Source organism: Aegilops tauschii, chromosome 2, assembly GCF_002575655.3.
Source record: "Aegilops tauschii subsp. strangulata cultivar AL8/78 chromosome 2, Aet v6.0, whole genome shotgun sequence".
NCBI lineage: Eukaryota > Viridiplantae > Streptophyta > Magnoliopsida > Poales > Poaceae > Aegilops > Aegilops tauschii.
In genome coordinates, this window is record NC_053036.3 from 12,389,587 (window position 1) to 12,415,021 (window position 25,435).

General features: G+C 45.6%; 1 protein-coding gene across 3 annotated transcripts; it reads right to left on the reverse strand.

Moving 5' to 3' along the window:
* Window positions 1-4,593: 4,593 nt before the first annotated feature.
* LOC109773754 (disease resistance protein RGA5) lies at window positions 4,594-14,645 on the reverse strand. Of its 3 annotated transcripts, none has more exons than XM_020332467.4 (9): window positions 14,508-14,645; window positions 14,222-14,378; window positions 13,357-14,081; window positions 10,070-11,938; window positions 9,638-9,704; window positions 8,592-8,670; window positions 8,301-8,503; window positions 6,544-6,622; window positions 4,594-5,019 (listed from the first exon to the last, which is right to left on the reverse strand). In XM_020332467.4, the coding sequence occupies exons 3-9, from the start codon at window positions 14,040-14,042 to the stop codon at window positions 4,667-4,669; spliced, it is 3,336 nt and encodes a 1,111-aa protein (XP_020188056.1). In that variant the 5' UTR covers window positions 14,043-14,081; window positions 14,222-14,378; window positions 14,508-14,645; the 3' UTR covers window positions 4,594-4,666. The 3 variants fall into 3 exon arrangements, with proteins under 3 accessions (XP_020188056.1, XP_020188058.1, XP_040257253.1); XM_020332469.4 differs by having other exon boundaries at window positions 14,222-14,366; window positions 14,508-14,642; XM_040401319.3 differs by lacking the exon at window positions 6,544-6,622.
* Between the last annotated feature and the right edge of the window lie 10,790 nt (window positions 14,646-25,435).

The following is a 25,435-nucleotide window of genomic DNA, read 5'->3' on the forward strand; positions in this document are numbered from 1 at the left end:
CGCAAAAAGATCATTGTTGCAAAGAAGAGAAAAACGTTCAGCCGCTTGATTTTGTAATTATCCGATGGCTCGCGACGCTTAGCAGCCCCCATATTGGATGGGGCAAATTCTATACTACTAGTATCGATGAAAGAAAAAAAATCTATAGTAGTATGATGCTCATAATTAGGGATGAGAGGCCGGGGCATCGACCGGTTGGCTTTAAAGCATCTACAACTGGATGTCCCAAACCCGCTCTATACGCTCGGACGGACTGCTCGGTCACTAACCGGTGACGAAAACTCGACCCAAACGGCGTCTCAAACGCTCGGGCTGACCATAAAAATTGCTGCATGTGCAGCAGCACCGACTATTAGAAATCCGCCAATCCACATGTGGTGTGTGAACAAGGAAAGTTGTGTACCATAGTCAGTAGCTAGGTATGGATAGGGAGGCATAGAATACATATGATGAGCTACAACAATGGTTGTAGAGCCTAGCATAGCTAGGTTAAGAGATAATTGAGCATGCCATGACGTTGTTAAGATTTCATAAAGACCCTTATGGCCTTGTCCTGTAAATGGGCCCTTGTGAGCCTCCAAAATATCTTTAAGTCCATGGCCAATACCCCAATTGGTCCTATACATATGACCTGCGATTAGGAAAAGAATAGCAATAGCTAAATGATGGTGCGCAATATCGGTCAGCCAGAGACCACCGGTTACTGGATCTAGTCCTCCGCGAAAAGTCAGAAATTCTGCGTATTTGGACCAATTTAAAGTGAAAAAAGGGGTTGCTCCTTCGGCAAAACTAGGATAAAGTTGGATAGATATGGGGGCGCCCGGGCGCGCCCGTCACTCGCACCCAGCCCACGCTGGCCCACCCGAACCCACATATATTCCTCCACATCCGCTCGTCGGACCAAACCCTGACAAGTTCCCCATCACCTGTCGGGTGGACTATGAGTCCCACCTGGACCGGTGTGCCCGCCGTGGGAAGGAGGGGATAAGGGTCGCCGATGCTCGTCTCACTGCCGACATGGCGGCCACGGGGGCGGCTCATGCGACGAAGCGGGCAGCCGCAGAGGAGGAGGTCATCCGCGCCGGCGTTGTGAAGAAGCGACAGCGGAGGAACACGCGCGCCCTCGCCCAAGAGCGGAATCAGGCGGTCTGTGCCGCGACCGAACTGCCATCAAAGGAGGAGAAGGAGGACAGCGACAGTGAGGACAGCCCCGGGATGAGAAGATCCGGCTCGATCCCTACTACGTCTTCGACCGGTACTTCTGTGATAAGGACAACAAAGGCGCCAAGAAGGGCAAGGGCAGCCGTGGATGATCTTCTCCACCATAGCCGTGAAACAACATGACATTTTTCTTATCAAGAGCATGACATTTTTATTATTAAGAGCATAACATTTTTTTACTATTAAGATTATGACATTTTTATTACTAAGAGCATGCCATTTATATTATCAAGAGCATGGTGTTTCTATTATCGAGAGGATGGCATTTTTTAATTAGTAAGACCATGGCAATCTAAAAAAATTTAAATCAAGAGAATGACATTTTTTTTTTCATATATAGCACGGTAAATTTATTTTTAATGACATGGCATTTTTTATTTTTGTGGCAAGGCAATTTGTGTGTGTGTGTGTGTGTGAGACACTTTTTTCGAAAAAGAAAATACATATCATGGAAATTTGAAAATTTGCTACATGACATATTTTTCTACCAAGGCAATTTGTGTGTGTGTGTGTGTGTGTGTGTGTGTGTGTGAGAGAGAGAGAGAGAGAGAGAGAGAGAGATTTTTCCAAAAAATGAAATACATATCATGGCAATTTTTAAATTTTCCACATGGCATTTTTTTTGTGCCATGGCAAAAAAAATTAATCATACCATCACATTTTCCTATATCTATTAGACCATGGTAGTTTTCATTAGGCCATAGTTGTTTTATTTATAGGTAGCATGACATTTTTATAAGTGAGAATATGGTAATTCTATTTATGGATAGCGCGACATTTTTATTTAAATAGGCCATGGTAGTTTCATTGTATGTACCATGTCATTTTTATTATTTGGTCCATGGCAATTATATTTTGATTAGACCATGGCAGTTTCTATGTAAGTTGTCTATGGTAGTTTTAAATAGGCCAGGGTAGTTTTATTATATATAGCATGACATTTTTATAAATTAGACCTTGACAATTTTAGTTACTATACATTGCAGTTTTAATATAAGCAACATGTCAATTTTTTTAATTAGACTATGGTAGTTTCATCAATAAACTACTGTGGCAGTTTGATTATAAGCAAACATGAGAATGATTTTTTGCATTGTTCTCATGGCAACTTATAGGATTTTTTTGGCATTTTCATAACTTAGCACTTTTTTTTATAAGAAAACAGTGGGGAAAACCCCCACTGCAACTCTTTTTCATTAATAAGGGTGGAACAGTTACATATGGTTGTACATATAACTTGACACATGTACACAACATGGCAAATTTTAGGAAATTTGTAAGACATCGTAGTTTTTATAATTTTTTGGTCTTGATCAGATGACAACTTTACTTTTTTTTTTCCTTTTCTTTTGATCATGTTATATTGGAAGACATGGCATTTCTTTTACCGTTTTACCCTATACATATTGATGGTAACATAGCATTTTTCAAAGTTTTTGTTCTTTTTTCGATAATGAGGTAGTGGGATGGCAATATCCAGATTCTCTTTTTTTTTAAAAAATTACCATGTGAAATTCTTTTCTCAAAATTTTCTGTAATTTGTTTTTCTGGGGGAACCTGATGGCATTTGTATTTATGTACATCATGTCATTTTTGTGCTGTTTTTTACTATTAGCATGAGGTCCATATCAGTTTTTAAGTGTGACAAAACATAATCAGAAAAATGGGCTTTATTTGGCCCAACTGGGGCTCACAGACGTGCGTGTGGAGAGGGGAGTTCGCTGTGGGCATTTTTCCCTCGAGAACCTTTTCCATGGGTTATTTGATGCTCGAGATTAAAAAGCTCTCGGAACTGCGTGGGTTTATTGCATTGAGAACTATAAGCCAATCAAACTAGGGTTGCTCACACTCGCTTCGTCCATGAATAAGTTTACATATACTCCCTCCGTTTAGGTGTATAAGTCACCTTATGAAAACCAAATAATTTCAAAACTTAGGCGCGGTGCATTAACTCTTACCTCGTTTATTGTTTTTTGACATAAATAAAGGAATCAACCAATAAGATATGTGGTACGTGTATGCTTCCAATGACTTGAGACTATCAAACACGACATGCAGTGGTTAGTTCATTGCGTGCAATGCTATTACTCCCTCCGTTTCTTTTTACTCCGCATATAAGATTTGGTCAAAGTCAAATTACGCAAAGTTTGACCAATTTTATATAAAAAAATATGAACATCTACAATACTAAAACTATATAGTATGAAAATACGTTTCATGGTGCATCTGATAATATTGATTTCATATTGTGAATGTTTATATTTTTTAATATAAAGTTAGTCAAACTCTACAAAGTTTGACTTTGACCAAACCTTATATGCGGACTAAAAAGAAACAGAGGAAGTAATTAGCAAATAAACATTAAATTTTCTTGTTGTACCCTCCGCCTTGGTTGCGATGCACAACCTAAGATGACTTATACACCTAGACGGAGGAAATAAAATTTTTAGGAAAAATTATAAGGTGGGGTAGAAAATGCACTGGAAAGTGCCACCATCTCTCTCCTCTTTAATTACCTCACCCCAATTAGCTAAGCGCGTGTAGAAAATGAGGAGATCAGGTGTCAAATGTTCTTGGTCTTGATTACCTGTGATGAGTGAGAAGAATCTATTTTCTATTTTAAAATGCATTGAGAAGATAGAAGTACATTTTTTTTTTCATAAATTTTAAATGCCAAGCATATACTTTATTGGTGGACGGAGGGAGTACACTCTAGCTAATCTTGGTCACTCCGGAGGTAGCACGGCTTGTTGGTTGCGCAGTCTTCCAAATTGTGCTCTGGTGTACGTGTGTAAGAGCATCTACAGCCGGACTTGGCAAATCCGACCCCTCAAACGCCTGCAGACGCGCCCCGGCGTGTCCGCGGATAGTGACCGGCCACGCCTCAAAAAAATGTATTCCACATCCGGATACCTCAAATTAGAAACCTCAAATCCATATTATTACATGCAACGTGAAACCAGATCTAAGCGGAGCTCACCCGGTTCCGCTCCCCGCTCGCCTGTCTCTGCCGTGGCCATGTCCGATGGCCGGCTGCGCTCCTTAAAATGTTGGTCCGGCCGCTGGCAAGGTAGAGTAGGGGCATGGGACACGAGCTGGCTCACAGGACTCTAGACGAGCTTGGGTGGCGAGAGGAAGTGAAGTGGCTAGGGTTTAGTCCGGCGAGCGGATGAAGAGGAATTTATGTGGGGTCGAGTGGGCCAACGTGGACCGGGACCCATGTGGCGGGCGTGCCCGGGTGCCCCCATATCCGCGCCATATTTAGGTTGGATACGAGGGGTGCTGTCAACCCGGGCGTTTGAGGGCCATTTGAGGGGACCGTCTGGGTCGAAAAAACGTGACCAGGCAGCATGTCCGGACGTATGAGGCGGGTTTGAGAGGTCCGGCTGTAGATGCTCTAACATTATTTATGATGAATACAATCCACAATACCCATGCAAAAAAATCACTGGATGACACATGAGTTGGGGTCCTCCCGGGACTGGTGGACCTCGTGGCGGTGTTGACGGTAGGGGGGTGGCCGGTAGGGAGGGGAGTACGGGGGGATGAGACTGTGCGGCAGCTGGGGTGGGTTAGATTCAGGCTTCTGTTGTCCCTCGGGCGGGTTACGTCCAGGCATTTTGCGTCCCTCGGGTTTGTTCATCAACCCCTCGCCCATTGAGAAGATATGCGGCCCCGTGCTGACGATCTGCACATTGAGTCTGGCCTTCTGTAATGCCAGCACTACGACCTCCGGGTCCAGGTCCCCCACCACAGTTAGCGTCCCCTCCTCCTCGTTTGCCGCTACCGAATTGGTCCCTGGCAAAAAAACAAAACAAACAAAGCATCAACTATCAAGCTTGCTATAAAATTCACATGGCAAATTAATCATGGGCTTCCCTACTACAAAACAAACGTCAGATTTTTATACCATGGTAAATCAAACGTTTTGCAAAAAAAAGAGTTTCCCCCGCTTTGTATTACAAAGCAACCAACCGAACCATACAGGGATAGGTGCTGGGGCGGAAGCAGCACAAACACGCTCAAAAGAAACGACAGAGAAAGAGCAAAAGAAACAAATGCCGACAACGGCGGATCAAAAAAATGAAGAAGCCTCGCGATCGCTGCGCCCACCGGGATCTTCCACTAGGCTCCAAGGCTCCGAAGCGCCGGCACCTATCAACACCTCCAAGAAGGATCGCGACGATGACGACGCTGCTGCCAAGGGTTTTCCCCGGTACACGACGAGGCGAGAGGAAGGGTAGCCCCCGACGCCCTCCCGGAAGGTCAGGTGGCACCCACAGGCGCCACCGCGCCGAAGTCGGCCATGCCGACAGGGGTTTCCCCTGATCCCAACCCGCACCCCAGGCGCTCCGGAGCCTGCCACCAAACCAACCACCACCCTGCGCCAACACGGTCTTAGAGGCCCCCACGTCGTCTCACCATGGCACCGCGAAGCAAGGACAGCACGGCAAGGAATCAGAGCCGGGACTAGGGCAACAGCACCGTCGGCACGCGGGAGGGCTCCACCTCCACCGTCAGCGACGATAGCCGTCCGGACGTAATAGCAGGAGCACACCCGGCCCGTGGGCCCACAGGCCCGGCCGAGCCCTCGTAGGCCCGTAAAGCTCCCGCCCTCGCGCTGCTGCCGGCACGCCGTGGCGCCGCCGCCCCACATCCGAGCCGCACCTCCTCACTGCGCCGCAGACAACGAGGCCACCCTGGGGGGCCGGCCCGCTAGGACCCAGATGGGGCCCGCCGGACCAAGATCTGGGCCCGGGGCGCGACGCCGGCCACCCAGCTCCACCACGCCGCCCCGCCGCCAAGGAGCGGCTCCGACACCACGCCTGCCGCCGGCAGCTGCCGCAGGGCCGCCGGACCGAAGCCAAACCGAGGTGCACCGCCGCCGCCTCCCTGCCCCGGGAAGGGAGCACGCGCGCGCGGGGACAAGAAGGCCCGCCGCCGCCGGCACCACCCGGGCCAGCGCCGGGGGCGTCCGCCGGCGGCGGCAGGGGGAGACGAGGGAGGAGAGAGCCCACGGGAGAGGAGCTCGGGCTCCACCCCAGCCACCTCCCGGGGAGGCGGCGTGAGGTGGATCTGGACGGGGGAAGGGAACGGTGGCGGCGGGGAGGAGTGGGTTACAGTCAAATCAAACGTTTTTCATGGCAATTATAGTTGGCGTGAAAGGATTTGCTTGCTAAAGGAAACTGCCATCATCACGATAAATATAATTGCCATGAAAAACCTTGCATTTACCATGGTGAAAAATCTGACGTCATATTTTTAACATTACCGTTAATGATCGAGTGAAAAAATATGATATGATTATCTTTCCAAACTTACCATGGAACTTCGAAAGGACTTTGAAGGCACTGGACTTCCACCGCTTGTCTGTAATGTCCACTATCTTGATTACGATCTTCTGCGAAAGGAACCAAACGGATTGGGTAGGGATGAGATATTGAGATCGATAGGATGACCCAACAATGTTGAATTAATCAGAGAGGAAGCAAACGCTTAGAAGCCGTTGTGATGAAGCGTTTTGCTATTGACGAGGCTAGGCTAGGAGATATATGTTGGATCTACCTAGTCCGTTGCCTTTTTGTCTGTATTTTTGGGTGTTGATGTAAGGATGTTAGTGGTAATTTACTAAGGAGTCCTAATGTTCTTCCATTTCCGAAACCATTAATGTCCACCAAGAATCACAATCTTTTCTAAGGTGTGAGAAGTAACTCTTTAACATTTTAATGTTGATCAAAATTTTCTAAACAAAACAAAACAAAAACGCCATACATTTCCAGATGGACAGAGTACATTAGATATGACCGTGGGTTTGCATGCGCGTACATGGTTTATAGCTCAGTCTTTTCTTATACACTATGTCAGCTAAAGAAGACAAAATTTATGTGATATACTGGATTATATCTTAGTGTTATCTCTAGTAATCACAGGTGATAAATGGATGGCCTTGCTACATTTGGTCCAATGAAGTCTTCTTTGATCAAATCGATGTATTCTGAGACGGTGAACGACACTCGCCACTTTTGCCAAAAGTTTATTATGAACTAAAAGTACTGCCGAAGATCAAACACTTCGTTGGTACCTCATAGGTGCTAGTGTAACCGAAACTAAGAGCAAAGTCCAAGGAGCAAGTGGAATGAGAGTAAGAAGTGCTGTTTTGTGACGAGAAAGAAACCATTCAATATCAATTTCTCTTTCCTATGTCCCTTTTCTCAACGTTTGTGGCGGACACATGGCTTTTTCTCGGATATGTTCGGAAAATGGTTGGCAGGAGTTAGCGCACAACTTAATTAATGCTCAAACACAGAGGGGGAGGGGGGTACGCTTTATGTTGGACTATTTGAAATTGGTGCAGTGATTATGTTTTAAACAAAATTAGAGTTTGTAACTTAGCCTACCCACTGGTATGTGGTGCTTATTGCAGCATGCGGAATCACAGGAGTCTCTGCCCTCTGAGTGAAAAAACTTGGAGATAGTAGCGCACACTATTTTTCAACGAGTCTAGAAATAAGATTTATGATGCATAAGTGCAACATGTAATTTTTTGGTGGTTGTTCTAGCCCATCAGCAAGTTATTTACTTTATTTCTACGGATGGATTAGAACTCCATAATAAAGTTAGCTGTGTGCATCAATCGATGTATAGGACAAGGGCTTCCCATTTTGGAAAAAACCTTTGTATACTTCTAAAATTACAAGGTTAATAAAATAAAACAAAAAACACATGACTAAGAGAAAACTTCTTTTACAGTGGAGAAAAATGGCTTAACTTTCTTACTAATAGATCATCTCCAAGCTTAGATTTCCGTTTCTGTTTTTTCCAGCTTAGGAATCACAATTTGTGGCATTGAAGATAGCATCGTTGTACTTCTCGTTAGGTGGATTTTGTTTGTCTTTTTTAGATTCACTTTGTACTTTTCATTTCCTCAGAGTCCTTTCTCATAATTTGGAGATTTGTACTTGTAAGTCATGCACTTACCTTCTATGATGGTACAAAAGGAAAGATTATAACATGAATGAACATAAAAATTTCATGAATTTATTTGGAAGAAATTAAACTTATGACATTAGGGATCACACCTTCTGCACCGATGATCGCGGGTCATTCGGTAGCTCCACACTTGCTCGTCCCTCAGGCTTGATCACCTGGGTGGAAGGCCCAACGCTGATGAGATGCGCACCTTTGAACTTGGCCCTCAACGCGCTCACTACAAGCACCGGGTCCACGCCTCCGACCACCGTTAGCTTCCCTTCCTTCATGTCCACCACCAGCTGATCTATCCCTGGAAACACCAAAAGCACCAAGCTATCAATATACCTCACATGGAAATTAATCATCAAGTGACAAAATGTTTATCTTTCCGCACGTACCATGGAGCTTCGAAAGGGCTTTAAAGGCACGGGACTTCCCCCGGTCATCTATAGTGTCCGCTATCTTGAACACGATCCTCTGCAAAAGGGACCGGATGCACAGGTTGGATAGGGATGAGATCGACAGGACGACATGTTGAATTAATCACACAGTAAAGAAACGCTTAGAGGTGCTCTTCTGGAGCATGTTTTTGGCCAAAATACATAAGAGAATAGGTATTAGTCTCGACCATTAATGTCCACCAAAAATCATAACATTTTCTAACGTGTGAGAAGCAGCTCTTTAAAGATCAGTTGTCTAAAAAGCAAATAAACCACCATATATTTCTAGATAGACAGAGTACTTCAGATATGACCGTGGATTTGCAGGCACATACATGTTTGATAACTCAGTCTTATACACTATGTCAGCTAACAACAACAGACAACAACAAAGCCTTTAGTCCCAAACAAGTTGGGGTAGGCTAGAGGTGAACTCCCTCTTGGTGTTCTCATTGTGGCCTACTTGCGAGGTATACGTGCTGATAACATTGAGAACTAAGTCCCCAACTACCAGCTTGACCAGGATAACATTGAGAACTAAGTCCCCAACTACCAGCTTGACCAGGATAATCCGGTCCCCATTTTGAAAAAAAAACCTTTGTATACTTCAAAAATTATAAATTTATTAAAATTAAACTAAAAAACACATGACTAAGAGAAAACTTGTTTTACAGTGGAGAGAAAATAGCTTAACTTTCTTACTAACAAATCATCTCTTAGCTTAAGCGACGACCTGTTTTTTCCAACTTAGCAATCAAAATACGTGGCATGGCTAAGATAGCATCATTTTACTTGTCAGGTGGTTTTTGTTTGTCTTTTTTTCTATATTCACTTTGTACTTTTCATTTCCTCAGAGTCCTTTCCAATGATTTGGGGACTTGTACTTGTAAGTGATGCACCTACCTTTTATGATGATAGAAAAGGACAGATAAAGTCATGATTGAACATAAAAGGTTCACATATTTATTTGGAAGAAATTAAGCTTATGACATTAGGGATCACACCTTCTGCGTCGATGCCGGCGGGTCATTCTGTAGCTCCACACTTGCATGTTTCTTGTCATCACGTATCCTGGTAGAAAGAAAAGTCAGACTTTTGCAGGAGATCTTTTATTTTTATACTTTTACAGCTCAAATAAATACTAAAGATTCCTGACATTTTAATTGCTCTGCTCCTTGACCTCCACTACCAGTCAAATTCATGTGTGAAAACACTAAAACGGTTACAATAAAAGATGGAAGTTTTGATGGAACCTTTCTGGCTATTATTGTGCCATACAGCCGAGATGTGATTCAAGAAGTGCAATCGGTTAGTTTAGGCAGATGGCTAATTAATCCTTGTTTGTCTGTCATTCTGCTAATAATGCTGCAGGCTATATGCACTTTTTGCATAATCAAGAAAGAAAGAAAGTGCTGAACTAGGATAAGAAACCGTACCTATTAATTAACTGAGAATTGCTATGGGCGTTTTGCTTTATAGCTTGCTGGGACTCTTGTTTTTGACTTCCACGTTGTTCACTTGATGTCGATGGGTGTTTCCCTCGGACCAAATGCTGTTTTTCTAGAGGACTATACTCTTCTACAGCAATATCTGTTCTTTTTATGTTGACGTTGCTAGGATGTTTGCCAGTGGCATCCTTGAATGCAGACTCTGCAGCCTGCAAGTCATATTCCTCTGCACGGACAGTTGACCCAATTATTCCCGAAATCTCCTGGACGTTTGACAGGTGCTCAATGCCCACAAGCAAACGATCATACTGTTCTCCTCTGTGAGAATTGAAACCTAGCTTAATCCTCTGAAGATTGGGCATTGCTCCTTCCTCAAACATCAGGCGCAGTACGCCACACCTGAACTCAAAATATTCTAGAGCATTAAATGTTCCAGGTGCGAAGCCAATTAGTTCTGTAGTTCGTCGCTGGACATGCAATGTGAGAACAGTCAGGGCTGGCAATCCTCCCAGGATATGGATATCATCCCTTAGCAGTTCACCGACGACAACTTTCAGAATGCAGAGGTTGTTAAGCTGTCCAATCCACTCGGGGATTCTACAAATGGGTGGCAACAACTCGATTGTCATCACTGATTTTGGAGGACTGCTTGACTCATCCAATAAATTGGCAACACTAGGCACAGTAACATTTCTGGGTATACCAGTCACATCGGGCAGTTCTGTCCCACCTCCGAGACGGAGATGCAACAAGCTCTGAAGATGAACAATATCCGATGGAATAACTATTACTCTTGCATTTATTTCAAGTGTTTCCAAGTGTTTCAGACCTTGCATCTGATCTGGAAGATATACGGTGTCACTGCAGGTGACCTGCAAATATCTCAACAGAACAAATTCACAGATAACCCTGAGGTCGAAGTATGTGCTTGGTTGATCACTCCAAATATGAAGGTTCAGAAATCGAAGAAGCTTAAACTCCACAACTGAAGGAAAGCAGCTCATCAGTCCAATAAAAGTAAGCGACCGAATTTGTGATAGTCCAGTACTTGCTGGTGTACTTGCAAATGTTGCACCGCCAAACTGGAGGGACAAACGACTAACCTTATTAGAAAGCCGCACTTGCCTCTGAGAATAATCTATCACAGTGATAAAATTATCTTCTATGGACTTAGAAGTAATAAGATCATGTACCATGTGATGCACTGCATAGTACAATACCTCACTGCTATAGTCTACGTCTATATGTTGGATCATGCCCATATTGACAAGAATATCAAAATAGCTCCCAGCAACCTCCATTTTTTCTTTCTCTGTTGGTGCACGGATAAAGCATTCAGCTACCCATTGCTTCATTATATCTTCCTTCAAGATTATATAGTTCTCTGGGTATATGCCAAGATACAACAGACATGTCTGAACACAACTGGGAAGACTATTGTAGCAAAAGTTCAGTATCTCGACAGAAGTTGTACTTGTTAGCAAAAAATGTTGTACTTGCTCCCAGCTCTCTACTGCATTTGCTTCCCTTTGGCTTCCTAGAACACTTGAAATGCTGATAATTGCCTGTGGTAAACCATCACATCTTCTTATAATCTCATCTGACACTTCATCCAATTGGGGAGATTTCTCTTTTCCAGAGCAAAAAACTGCATTGGTGAACAATTCTTTTGATTGACTGACACTGAGTGGCTCCATCTTAAATATGTACTTGGACTGGTAACTACAGCATGCAAGAGCAACATCCTCAATTTCTGTTGTTGTTATTATCCTGCTTCCATGATTACCCTCTGGGAAAGCACATGTAGCAACATCCCATACTGATGTATCCCATATGTCATCAATTATAATAACATACCTGATAAAAAAGGTATAATTAGAAGTACATGGAACACCGTAAATATCCCAAGCACACTTAGACCAACCAATTGGGTACTACCGGCGTACTTTCGGGTACCTATCCTGCATATATGGGTGCCACCCTCGGGATACCCTTCAACTCTTCAGTCAAAAAGAGCTAAATTAATGGATAAGTGCTACTCCCTCGCCCGGACTTAGTTGACGCTCAAATGGATGTATCTAGACGTATTTTAGTACTAGATACATCCGTTTGAGCGTTAACTAATTCCGGACGGAGGAAGTACATAAGAGTTTCCTGATTAAGTACTAAGAGCAAGAGATTGTCTACCATATATTAAGTGGTTATGTGGTCGATTCACTGTCAATGCACTAAATGAGCATGGCACTTGTATATTATCTGGTATTTTCTTCCTAACCTTGTTTTGCCTTTAGCATTCGTTGTACTGCCATTGTTCTTTGCTGTAATAAGAATTTTGAAGAGTGTTCTGTTGGCTGGCTCAGGTTGGCTTGAAAATGGTGGACGAAGCTTGCCTTGGGGCCAAAACAAAAACAACTGCAGCAAGTGTAGGGATGGCGTACACTGATAATCCTAGTTGAAGTTTAATTCATTGTATTTCTTAGTTAGCTTGTGCGGTTTACAATTTTCCTTTCATTTGCTCATTTTAAGCTGCTGAAACGCCATTTGTATCCAGCTCTTCTGGCTTTCTCTACTGACAATCATTGTTTCCTTTGTTCGGTGTGGCATTACAGACCTAGACAAAACCACAAGTTCAGTTTGGTACCTAATCAAATGTATCATGAGCAACTTCCATCTCTAGACCAACTGTTCATGGCGGCTGCATGTGCACAATTTGGCGGGTGGCCTAGAGAGGTGAATATCCACCATGGATGATGGGGTAGATGTTGGATCCTCACTCATCCACCAGTCCTATTTTCTTATATTTTGATAGCTATGTTTGAGAGTAAACTTTGTATGCTTTGCCTGTGTGCATCTTCGTAAATTGTAATCATAGGCAGGGAGTTGAATTTTTGTGGTGTTTTATCAGCTTGATTCGACAATGAGAATCAGTAAACGGTACTTTTAATGAAAACAAAGTGTATTAGGAAATACTTCAACGGTAAATGATTAAGCTTTAGTTTGAGGATGATGAATTGTGTTGTGTGTTGTGCTTATTCTATATTCAGCTGCGAAAAAACAACAGAAGTAACCAAAATGGGTAAAACAAACCCTAAAATGGCAAAAACGGGATTGAGAAAACGGAATTATGATAATGCACCACAATTCGAAACGTGGCATTAAGACACTCTGATCTAAAAGGTTGAATTGTAATGTTTCTCAGAATGATGAAACTTCAATGAATAGATTAAGCGAGTTATAGAAATATATAGTGTGCATAGGGCCAACAAAACCCGTACCTTTTATCCTGTAGATGCTCAGTGAGGTCGTGAATGAGGTCGCCCATCTCGCTAGCATCAGGTGGTTGGTGCGGACGAACTTGTGCGAGTATGCTCCTTAGGATCCTCCTCATGTCTGGTTTCTTGGCGGTCCGCACAAAAGCCCGGCAGTGGAAGTAGTCCCTGAGTTTGTGCACACGCCATAGCTGTTTGGCAAGCGTGGTCTTCCCGATTCCTCCAACACCGACAATGGATAGCACCTTGAGCTGCTCATCTCCATCGGTCAGCAAATGGCAGAGCCTATCAACCGCGCCACCCTTGTCATGAAGGCCGACGACCAGATCTGTCTTCTGACCACAGTGGTTAATGATTGGAAAGACATCTGTGTGGCTGGGGACGCTCTCAAGCCTGTACCGCTCGTACCGTGCATTTGCTTCCTTCACACGACCCATGAATGCTGACATGTTGTAGATCCAATCTTCTTCAGTGTCGACAAAGTTGTCCATGTCATAGGATAGTTCACGCACATCCTTCATCCAGATCCTGGCTGTAACGGGAGGGTCTCGTGCCTTGGAGAGCTCCAGTAGCCGGGTTCCGAGTTTCCTCATCTCATCCGTGTGTTCTGTATCGAGGAGCGCATCCAGCTTCTGTGCAAGGGAGACCATGGCACCAAGAGAAGCACTAATCGGCGGTAGCAGCAGATCCATTTCAACCTCTCTGCAACCGGAACGAACAATAGAGCAGATCTGCAACCGAAACAAAAGAGTATTAATATGTATTAGATCGATAATAAATCGGGCATCTATCTACCAAGTATTAATCTATATGCATGACAAAGTGTACTGGTCTGATGTTGCTACTGGTGGTAAACTAGAAAAGGGATCACCAGACGGAGGCGACGCGGTCAGGATTCTTCTCGGCCTGATCCGATCCGACTCTGACGAACTTGGCCTCCCGCAGCGCGCTCACCACGCCCACGACCTGTCAGCCTCCCGCTCTCGGTGCGCGGCGAGCATGTGAATCATGTCTACCTAGAGCGGCATCTTGTGCAAAAGCAACCGGATGGATTGACAGGCATGAGATCCATAGAACAGGCCAAGAAATGTAAAATCAATTACACAGTTTAGCAAGTAAGATGATTTTGATGTGACGGAATCAGAGTTGTTACTTACCATGGTGATCGACGGAGCAACTGAGCAAGGATCCGGGGCAGAAAATCCGGGGTGGGGATTGAGCGCGGCCGGGCGGGGGGTGGATATTGTGTGTTAGGTGGAGTGGACGGGGAGAAAGAAGAGGGAGCAGATGCGGGGTCGTCGCGCGCACCCCCACCTTGACTTCGTCTGTGGTGGTGACCGGTGACGGACAGCGTGGAGACCGGGGGTGGGGCCCATCGTCAGATGGATTGATTGCCTGACAATGTGCCCGTGTGGTGCATGTGGGCACACCCAATGCTACTCGATTGGGCTCGATTTACAAATCTCGTCCGCAAAAAACAAAATGATGATAAGTGATGAAATAAAAAATTTAGTTTATAGAAGTACTTAGAACGTGTTGGATAGGCTGCATACAATCCAACCAGGGCCCGGGCGGGATGAAAATGGGTTGTTTGGTTGCCTGCAAGTAGTCTTGACTCGCATCGGCATGGAACTTAAAGCACTCGAATCGGCAGTTTCCAGCGAGCCAGGCTGAGGCTGGCGGAAAACGAAGACGTGGCATAGAGCGCGATGCAGGGGGGGTCTGGTCGGAGATGGCAGGGGAGGGAAAATCGGCCCAGGCGGGATGGCGCGAAATATAACCTCATCACCCCTTTCACTCGCTCACCCTGGCTCTAGGACAAGCCCTCCTCTCTTATTGGTACCGGCGGCAGCGATGACTCAGATCTGCGACTACGACGACGGCTGCGGTGTTGGTGGCGGCAACAACACTCCCCGGCAGCGGCAGTTATTTCTCCCCATCTTCTTCGACTCTGTCCGGCCATCCTTGTCTCCACCATGTCTCCCCTGACCCCGAAGCTGGTAAGCTACCCCCTCCCTCTACTCTATTAGGTCATTTGGTAGGAGCGTTTAGGGTCGATTGCACCATTGCTGACCGCATCATGGGTGTAGCTTAGGTTGTGGATGAACGGACGAAGCTTCTAGTTCAGACAGCAACGCTGATAGCTGTGGTTCAGGCCTGGATCTTGTTAGTCCATAAGAGAGTTGTTCGCCGGAATGACAAACCTCTCATCCGGTAAGGTCCGATGTTAAACCGAGATAAGGAGAGGATAGTGAATCTGAACTACATCTGCAACTGCAACGACACAAAGGCTCTGTGGATGCTTCGAATAAAAAGAGCATCTTTCACCAGGTTTGTGCAGGCGTTTAGGAGCAGGGGTTGCTAGAAGATAGCATCCACACTGATACGTCTCCAACGTATCACACTGATACGTCTCCAACGTATCTATAATTTTTAATTGTTCCATGCTATTATATTATCCATCTTGCTGTTTTATATGCATTTATATACTATTTTATATGATTTTGGGGACTAACCTATTAACCTAGAGCCCAGTGCCAGTTTCTGGTTTTTCCTTGTTTTTGAGTTTTACAAAAAAGGAATACCAAACGGAGTCCAAATGACCAGGAAATTTACGGTGATTTTTTATGGACCAGAAGAAGCCCCCGAAGCAAAAGAGTTGGGCCAGAAGAGTCACGAGGTCACCACAAGGATGGAGGGGCCCCCCTAGGGCGCGCCCCCTGTCTTGTCATTGACTCGTGGACCCCCCCTCCTGACTTGTTCTCGATGCCAAAAATTCCTATAAATATAGAAACCTCCAGAAATAAACCTAGATCGGGAGTTCCGCCACCGCAAGCCTCTGTAGCCACCAAAAACCAATCGGGACCCTGTTCCGGCACCCTGCCGGAGGGGGGAATCATCATCGGTGGCCATCTTCATCATCCTGGCGCTCTCCATGACGAGGAGGGAGTAGTTCACCCTCGGGTCTGAGGGTATGTACCAGTAGCTATGTGTTTGATCCCTCTTTCTCTCTCTCTCTCTCTCTCGTGTTCTTGACTTGGCACGATCTTGATGTACCGCGAGCTTTGCTATCACTGGTACGCGTCGGTGCTATACAAATGGTTCTTAACCCCTTTCCGCGACGGCATTTGGAACCGTCGCCTAGTGAGTGACGTGAAGGAAATATGCCCTAAAGGCAATAATAAAGTTATTATTTATTTCCTTATTTCATGACAAATGTTTATTATTCATGCTATAATTGTATTAACCGGAAACTTAGTACATGTGTGAATACATAGACAAACACAATGTCACTAGTATGCCTCTACTTGACTAGCTCGTTGAATCAAAGATGGTTGTGTTTCCTAACCATAGACATGAGTTGTCATTTGATTAACGGGATCACATGTAACGCCCACGATGCGGCTATATCTCCCACGTGTCGAGGCACGACTTAGAGGCATAACCGCATAGTGGTTTTGTCGCAAGAAGGGTCATCTTCACACAATCCCATGTAATGAACAAGAATGGGATAAAGAGTTGGCTTACAATCGCCACTTCACACAATACATAAATAAATATCATCCATCATCCAAAATACAAACATATAGACCGACTACGGTCAAAATCCAGATGAAAATAAGACAACCCCAAATGCTAGATCCCCGATCGTCCCAACTGGGCTCCACTACTGATCATCAGGAAAATACACATAGTAACGACCACGTTCCTCGTCGAACTCCCACTTGAGATCGACGCCGTCATCTGCACTGGCATCGTCGGCACCTGCAACTGTTTTGGTAGAATCTGTGAGTCACGGGGACTCAGCAATCTCACACCCGCGAGATCAAGACTATTTAAGCTTATAGGACAAGGAGGTGTAAGAGGTGGAGCTGCAGCGGCAAAAGCATATATGGTGGCTAACTTGCACAAATGAGAGCGAGAAGAGAAGCAACGGAACGGACGTCATCTAGCAATGATCAAGAAGTGATCCTGAACACCTACTTACGTCATTCATAACACAGACCGTGTTCACTTCCCGGACTCCGCCGAGAAGAGACCATCACGGCTACACACGCAGTTGATGAGTTTTAAATGGGTCAAGTGACAAGTTATCTACAACCGGACATTAACAAATTCCCATCTGCCTCATAACCGCGGGCACGGCTTTCGAAAGATAATACCCTGCAGGGGTGTCCCAACTTAGCCCATCATAAGCTCTCACGGTCAACGAAGGATAAACCTTCTCCCGGAAAGACCCGATCAGTCTCGGAATCCCGGTTTACAAGACATCTCGACAATGGTAAAACAAGACCAGCAAAGCCACCCGAATGTGCCGACAAATCCCGATAGGAGCTGCACATATCTCGTTCTCAGGGCACACCGGATGAGACATCCTACGAGTAAAACCAGACCTCGAGTTTCCAGGAGGGGGCCCCGCAGTCTGCTCAGTTCGGACCAACACTCGAAGGAGCACTGGCCTGGGGGGGTTAAAATAAGATGACCCTCGGGCTCGCGAAAACCCGGGGGAAAAAGGTATGGGTCGCAAATGGTAAAACCAAGGTTGGGCCTTGCTGGAGGAGTTTTATTCAAGGCGAACTGTCAAGGGGGTCCCATAAATCACCCGACCGCGTAAGGAACGCAAACTCAAGGAACATAATCCCGGTATAACAGTAACTAGGGCGGCAAGAGTGGAACAAAACACCAGGCATAAGGCCGAGCCTTCCACCCTTTACCAAAGTATATAGATGCATTAATTAAATAAGAGATATTGTGATATCCCAACATATCCATGTTCCGACATGGAACAAACTTCAACTTCACCTGCAACTAGCAACGCTATAAGAGGGGCTGAGCAAAAGCGGTAACTTAGCCAAACAATGGTTTGCTAGGAGAGGATGGTTAGAGGCTGACATGGCTAAACTAGGAGACATGATATAGCAAAAGATAGGTAGCGGAGCATGGCAATAGAGCGAACAACTAGCATAGCAAAGATAGAAGTGATTTCGAGGGGTGGTCATCTTGCCTGCAAGATTCTCAGAGTTGTCGAAAGCTTGATCCTCGTAAGCGTACTCGACAGGTTCCTCGTTCACGAACTCGTCTCCCGGCTCTACCCAAGACAAGATCACAAACAAACGGAACCACAATCAACAACGAGAAATGCGCAAGCAACATGATGCAAAACATGTATGATATGCAAGATATGATATGCGATGCGTATGCGAGCTCCGGAAGGAAAAAGATGAACATGGCAGTAACTTAGCAAACCAAGCATGCCACTGGAAAGATGAGATGATTTCGGTCGAAATCGATATAAAGATCACCGGAATCGGATGCACGGTTTGCAAATGGCAAGCAAAATAAGAATGACACTAATCTGCGATAAACAGCAAGATAGCACTTAAAATACAACAAGTAACAATGTTACAGCACCCCAACATAGCAACAAAGCACATGGTAGTAATCTACAGGAGATGCTTGACAAAATATGAACACTGAGCTACGGCTAGTTCACAACATATCAAGCTCAAACAAGCATGGCAAAAGTGCAAAAGATTACAGGTTCACAGACTTGGTGAAAAACTGGACATGGCAGAAAACAGCATCAGGTAGCAAAACAAGGCATGACAAGGAACTTAACATAGCAAAACAAGGCATGGTAGTGTTCTACTAAATACACATGACAAAAGTCCCTTACTGACCATAAGCCAAAAAGGACCAGAAGATATGATGGCAAGCATGTAAACATAGCAAGTTTCGTTATCAGGTTTCAGACTTAGCAGAAAACAGAGCATGGCAGAAATACTAATATGTACGCCTCTTTGTGAGCTTGATGCACTCACTAAAGAGCAATGCATGACAAACCAAGCATACCTACAGCAAGATGGCATGTTTATGAAGCTATCCATGGCAAGAACAATAGCATAGCATGTATGGATCAACTACAATAAGCTTGGCAAGATTGCAAATCTTGTCAAGAATCTGCCAGAAATATTTTATAGCAAACGTAGAGCAAGATTGAGTCATGCTATGGCACTCTAAAATTGCAAACAATTGCAGGAATGGATCAATTACAACTATAGCTACAAAACATCCTTACTTAATATCTCCAAAATATGCATGGATCTCTCTGTAGCATCAAGTTTACATGGCAACAAAGTTACAGCAGACGAGGACTTAGAGAAATCACTGTCCCTGAAATCAGACATATTACGGGGCCTACTTTGCATGCTTGTGCTAGTCACCACAAAGATCATAAAAATACATGTACTACACCACTGGAAAGATGGCATGACATACTTCAAAACACATGTAGAGCTCATGCTCAAAAGATGCACAGAATAAATGATACAAAAATGACAAATCTCCAAATTCTGCTAAGAACCAGAGAATAACAGCAACTAGCCCTCTTCCAACGAATATTTGGGCATCAAGATGACGTCTAATGAACATGATGCAATTTAACAAAATGAAGAGCATCACGAGACGAACAATTTGACATATTATACGCGCGAATCGGAGCTACATGCAAGAAGTTATCGCATCTCGAACAGGAGCACATGCTGAAGATTTCTGGGACTTAGAAAAAAAAGGGGCGAGGAGAAAAGTCAACGTAAGATTGGATCTGGATCAGGGCTGGCTCCTCGAGCCCGAGCTCGTCGGCCGGAGGAGGAGAAGGGCGAGGCGGCGCCGGTCTCCGAAGGAGGAGGAGACCCGGGGGCGGCGGTCGCCGGCGAGGGCGGCGGTCGCGGGCGGCGCGGGGCCGGCGGCGGCGGCGGCGGCCGGCGGTGATGGCGGCGGCGCCCGGCGGCGCGGGAGGCGAGGCGGCGGCGGTGGAGACGGGCCGGAGGGCCGGGAGCGGGCTCCGGCGGGCCGCGGGAGGAGAGAGAGAGATGGTGACGTGGCGGCGGCGGATTCGCCGGGGCGCGGCGGCGGACGTTGTCCGGCGCGGACGGACGCGTCCGGCGCGGCGCGGAGGGAGAGGGTTAGGGTTCGTCTGAGATTTCGTTTTTCGGGATGCCCACTTATAAATAGGTAGAGGGAGGTAGGAGACTCCAAATGAGGTGTGGTTTTCGCCCACACGATCGTGATCGAACGACCTAGAGCATGGAAGAGAGTTTGGTGGGTTTTGGGCTGGTTTTAGAGGGGGGTTTTGCTGGACACTCAAATGGACTTTGCGGATGCCCGGTTAGCCGTTGGAGTACCAAACGACCTCCGAATGGAACGAAACTTGACCGGTAGTCTCCGGGTGGTATATTAAGGCCACTTGACAAGCCTCGGTCCATTCCGAGAAATTTTGACACATGCACACGAAAGAAAACTAGAGGGGTGCACCGGAGGAGATAGGAGCGCCGGATTGGAAAACGGACAACGGGGAAAATGTTCGGATGCATGAGACGAACACGTATGCGAATGCAATGCACATGATGACCTGATATGAAAATGCATGACATGACAAAATACAAAACGAAAGACAAAACCCGACAACGGAGGGAAAAACATATCACATAGCCGGAAATGGCAAGAGTCGGAGTTACAAATATGGCAAGTTACATGCGGGGTGTTACAACACTCCACCACTACGAGAGGATCTCGTCCCGAGATCTAGGACTGAAAGAACTCCGGATATTCGGAACGGAGATGGTCCTCGCGTTCCCAGGTGGCTTCCCGGTCGGAATGGTGCGACCACTTCACTTTCAGGAATTTGATAGACTTGTTGCGAGTCTTGCACTCAGTTTCTTCAAGAATAGCAACGGGGTGCTCATGATAAGACAAATCTTCTTGGAGGTCAATCTCTTCGAAGTTGATAGTGCGCTCAGGCGTCTTGAAGCACTTGCGGAGCTGTGACACGTGGAACACATCGTGCACGTTCGCGAAGTTGGAAGGAAGCTCAAGTTGATAGGCTAGGTCGCCTCTTTTGCCAATGATCTTGAAAGGACCCACGTATCTTGGGGCAAGCTTCCCTTTGATACCGAAGCGACGAGTGCCTTTCATTGGAGAGACGCGGAGGTAGACATGGTCTCCGATCTCGAATGCCAAATCACGATGCTTACTATCATAGTAGCTCTTCTGGCGCGATTGCGCGGCTTTGAGATTATCACGGATGACTTTACACATTTCTTCAGCTTCAGTGATTAAGTCATTGCCAAGAAGTTGGCGTTCACCAGTCTCTGACCAATTGAGAGGAGTACGGCACTTTCTGCCATAGAGAATCTCAAATGGGGCCTTGCCCGAACTCGCTTGGAAGCTGTTGTTGTAGGAGAATTCAGCATAAGGAAGACAATCTTCCCATTTCATGCCAAAGGAAATGACACAAGCCCTGAGCATATCTTCAAGAATTTGATTGACTCGCTCGACTTGGCCACTAGTTTGAGGATGGAAAGCTGTGCTGAAGCGAATGTTTGTGCCCATGGCCTTCTGGAAGGAGTCCCAGAACTTAGAGGTGAAGATGCTTCCACGATCAGAAGAAATCAATTGTGGAATGCCGTGCAAGGAGACAATTCTGGAGGTGTAGAGCTCTGCCAGCTGAGCTGCTGTGATGGATTCTTTGATAGGAAGGAAATGAGCCACTTTAGAGAGCTTGTCGATGACAACAAAGATAGTATCATTTCCGCGCTTGGACTTGGGAAATCCAGTCACGAAGTCCATTTCGATATGATCAAACTTCCATTCTGGGATAGCAAGAGGTTGGAGGAGACCAGCTGGTCGTTGGTGTTCTGCTTTCACTCTTCGGCAGACATCACATTCATTCACGAATTGAGCAATTTCTCGCTTCATTCGAGTCCACCAATACGACTGCTTGAGGTCATGATACATCTTCGTAATTCCAGGATGAATGGAAAGGAGAGAATTGTGCGCCTCGTTCATTATGACTTTCCTTAGATCACCTTTAGGAACCACAATCCGGTCCTCGAAGAACAAAGTGTCTCTGTCATCAATGCGATAGCACTTGTATTTGGAAAGACCCTTGTCGATACCACGTTTCACCTTCTTCACCATGGCATCAAGGAGTTGTGCCTCACGAATTTGATCTTCCAAAGTAGGAGATACAATGAGGTTGGCAAGAACGCCTTGAGGAACAACTTGGAGATTCAGCTTGCGGAAAGCTTCACAAAGATCCGGTTGGAATGGCTTGAGAATTAAGCTGTTGCAATAAGCTTTCCTGCTTAAAGCATCTGCAATGACATTAGCCTTGCCTGGAGTATATTCGATACTCGGATTGTACTCTTGAATCATCTCGACCCATCGAGTCTGCCTGAGGTTGAGGTTGGGCTGAGTGAAGATATACTTGAGACTCTTGTGATCAGTGAAAATGTCCACTTGTCTTCCCAACAAGAGATGTCTCCACGTAATCAATGCATGGACAACTGCCGCCAACTCAAGATCGTGAGTGGGGTAGTTCTTCTCGTTGGGCTTCAACTGCCGAGAGGTATAAGCCACAACTTTCTTCTCTTGCATTAACACAGCACCGAGACCTTGGAGAGAAGCATCACAGAAAACTTCATACGGCTTGGATTCATCAGGAGGAGTCAAGACAGGAGCTGTGACTAGTTTCTGTTTGAGAGTGTTGAAAGAAACGTCACACTCAGGAGACCAGACATACTTCACATGCTTCTGTAGGAGGTTGGAAAGAGGTTTTGCAATCTTGGAGAAATTCTCAACGAATCTTCGGCAATAGCTTGCAAGACCCAGAAAAATTTGAAGCTGCTTGACATTTTGAGGAGGTTCCCAATCCAGAACTGCGGACACCTTCTCGGGGTTAACAGCGATGCCTTTGGCAGAGATGATGTTACCAAGGAAAAGAACTTCATCGAGCCAAAACTCACATTTGGAGAACTTCGCATAGAATTGATACTCTCTGAGCTTGTCGAGCACTAATCGCAAATGTTTGGCATGATCCTGCTTATTCTTGGAGAAGACCAAGATATCATCGAGATACACAAGAACGAATTCATTGGTATAGGGGTTGAAGATGAAATTCATCATCCGAGAGAACACCGGAGGAGCATTGACAAGGCCGAAAGACACGACAATATATTCATAAGAACCAAAGCTTGTTCTGAATGCTGTCTTGGGAATATCTTCTTCACGAATGCGAATCTGATGATAACCCATACGAAGGTCAAGCTTCAAGAATACTTTAGCCCCTTTGAGTTGCTCAAATAGCTCATTGATGTTGGGAAGTGGGTACTTGTTCTTGATTGTCTTCTTGTTCAATGGACGGTAGTCGACACAAAGTCGGTCCGTGCCATCCTTCTTCTTGACAAAAAGAACACCACAACCCCATGGAGAAGAACTCGGTCTGATCAAACCCAGACGTTCTTGTTCATCGAGCTGCTTCTTCAATTCCTTCAGCTCGTTAGGTCCAAGCTTGTATGGACGCTTGCAAACGGGTACAGTATCAGGCTCTAGTTCGATAACGAACTCAACTGGCCGGTGCGGAGGCATACCCGGAAGCTCTTCTGGAAAGACATCTTGATACTCGCAAACGACTGGAATTTGAGAGATGGCATCCAATTCGCCCCTCTCATTGAGAGAGAAAAACCGAATGGTTTCATCACGAGCAGCAAAAATAATCACATCCTCAGACGAGTGTGTCAATTGAATTTCCCTGGCAGCACAATCAAGTTGAGCCTTGTGCTTAGAAAGCCAGTCCATCCCGAGAATAAGATCAATATCCGAGTCACCAAGAACAATTGGAGAAGACTGGAATCTATAGTCGCCCATCTTGATGGAAACATCGGGAGCAACCAAACTAGACGACAAAAGCTTACCCGGAGAAACAACTTGCATAACTTTGGATAAAATCTCTGTGTCAACATTGTGCTTCGATGCAAATGGGTATGGCAAGAAAGAATGCGATGCACCAGTATCAGAAAGAACTTTTGCAGGAATATCATTAACTGAGAGATTACCCATTATCACATCAGTAGATTCCTCCGCTTGAGCTGCATTCAACATGTTCACCTTTGCAAACTTTGGATTATGCTTGACCACTGCATTGCTGGAAGATCTGACAGGAGGAGGAGGAGGAAGACGCCTCTGGTTGAAGCACTTGTTAGCATAGTGACCTTTCTGCTGACATTTGTTGCAAGTCACCTCTGAGAGTGGACGGTGATAAGGAGCATTGGACTTTGGAGCTTGATTCTGAGACTTGTTCTGATAGCCAGAGTTGGAAGAGTTTGAAGAACCATGGCCACCTTTGTTCTTCTGCTGGTAAGGCTGACGAAACGGAGGAGGAGGAGGCAACTAGAACTTCTGTTGCTTAGCTGTCACAAGTGAGGAAGAAGAAGACTGAACTGCGTCCCTGACTCTTTTCTTAGAAGCCTCACACTTAAGCTGAGCAGCCTCTTGCTTCAGTGCCATATTGTAGAATTGATCAAACTGAGCAGGCTCAACAAGAACGAGAGCTAACTGCAGATCCTCTTTAAGGCCACCTCTGAAGTGATAGATCATGCTCTTTTCATCAGGAACGTCTTGTTTAGCGAAGCGAGCAAGTTTCTGAAACTGAATGTTGTATTGATACACAGACATGTTTCCTTGCTTGAGATTGCGGACTTCCTCACGCTTGCTCTCAACAACACTTTGTGGAATGTGGTGCGCTTTGAAGTCCCGACAGAAGTCAGTCCAAGTGATCACACGACCTCCTCTGGAATCTTTGTATTGCTGAAACCAATCAGCAGCTTGGTCCTTGAGCTGGAAAGAAGCGAACTTGACAAAGTCCTCAGGCCTGACATTGCTACATTCAAAATGCTTGTTGATGTCCACGAGCCAATCATCGGCATCCGTGGCCTCGGCACAGTAGCTGAAAGACTTGGGCTGATTTGCGAGAAACTGGTTGAGAGTGGCAAAGTGAAACTGATTGTTGCCTTGACCTTGATTGCCTTGATTGCCTTGACCTTGAGTACGTTCTTGCAAGAGTTGCAGAATCATCTGAGCATTGGCGTTGGTGGCTGCCATGATTGCTTGCCATGCCTCCGGAGGTGGAGGTGGTGGCGGAGGGTTCGCTTGACTCCCTTCATTGCGATCCGGATTCTGACGCGTTGGCGGAGCCATCCTGAAGAGGGTGACATCCGTTAGCATCTTGATAGACAAAAGATAAGTA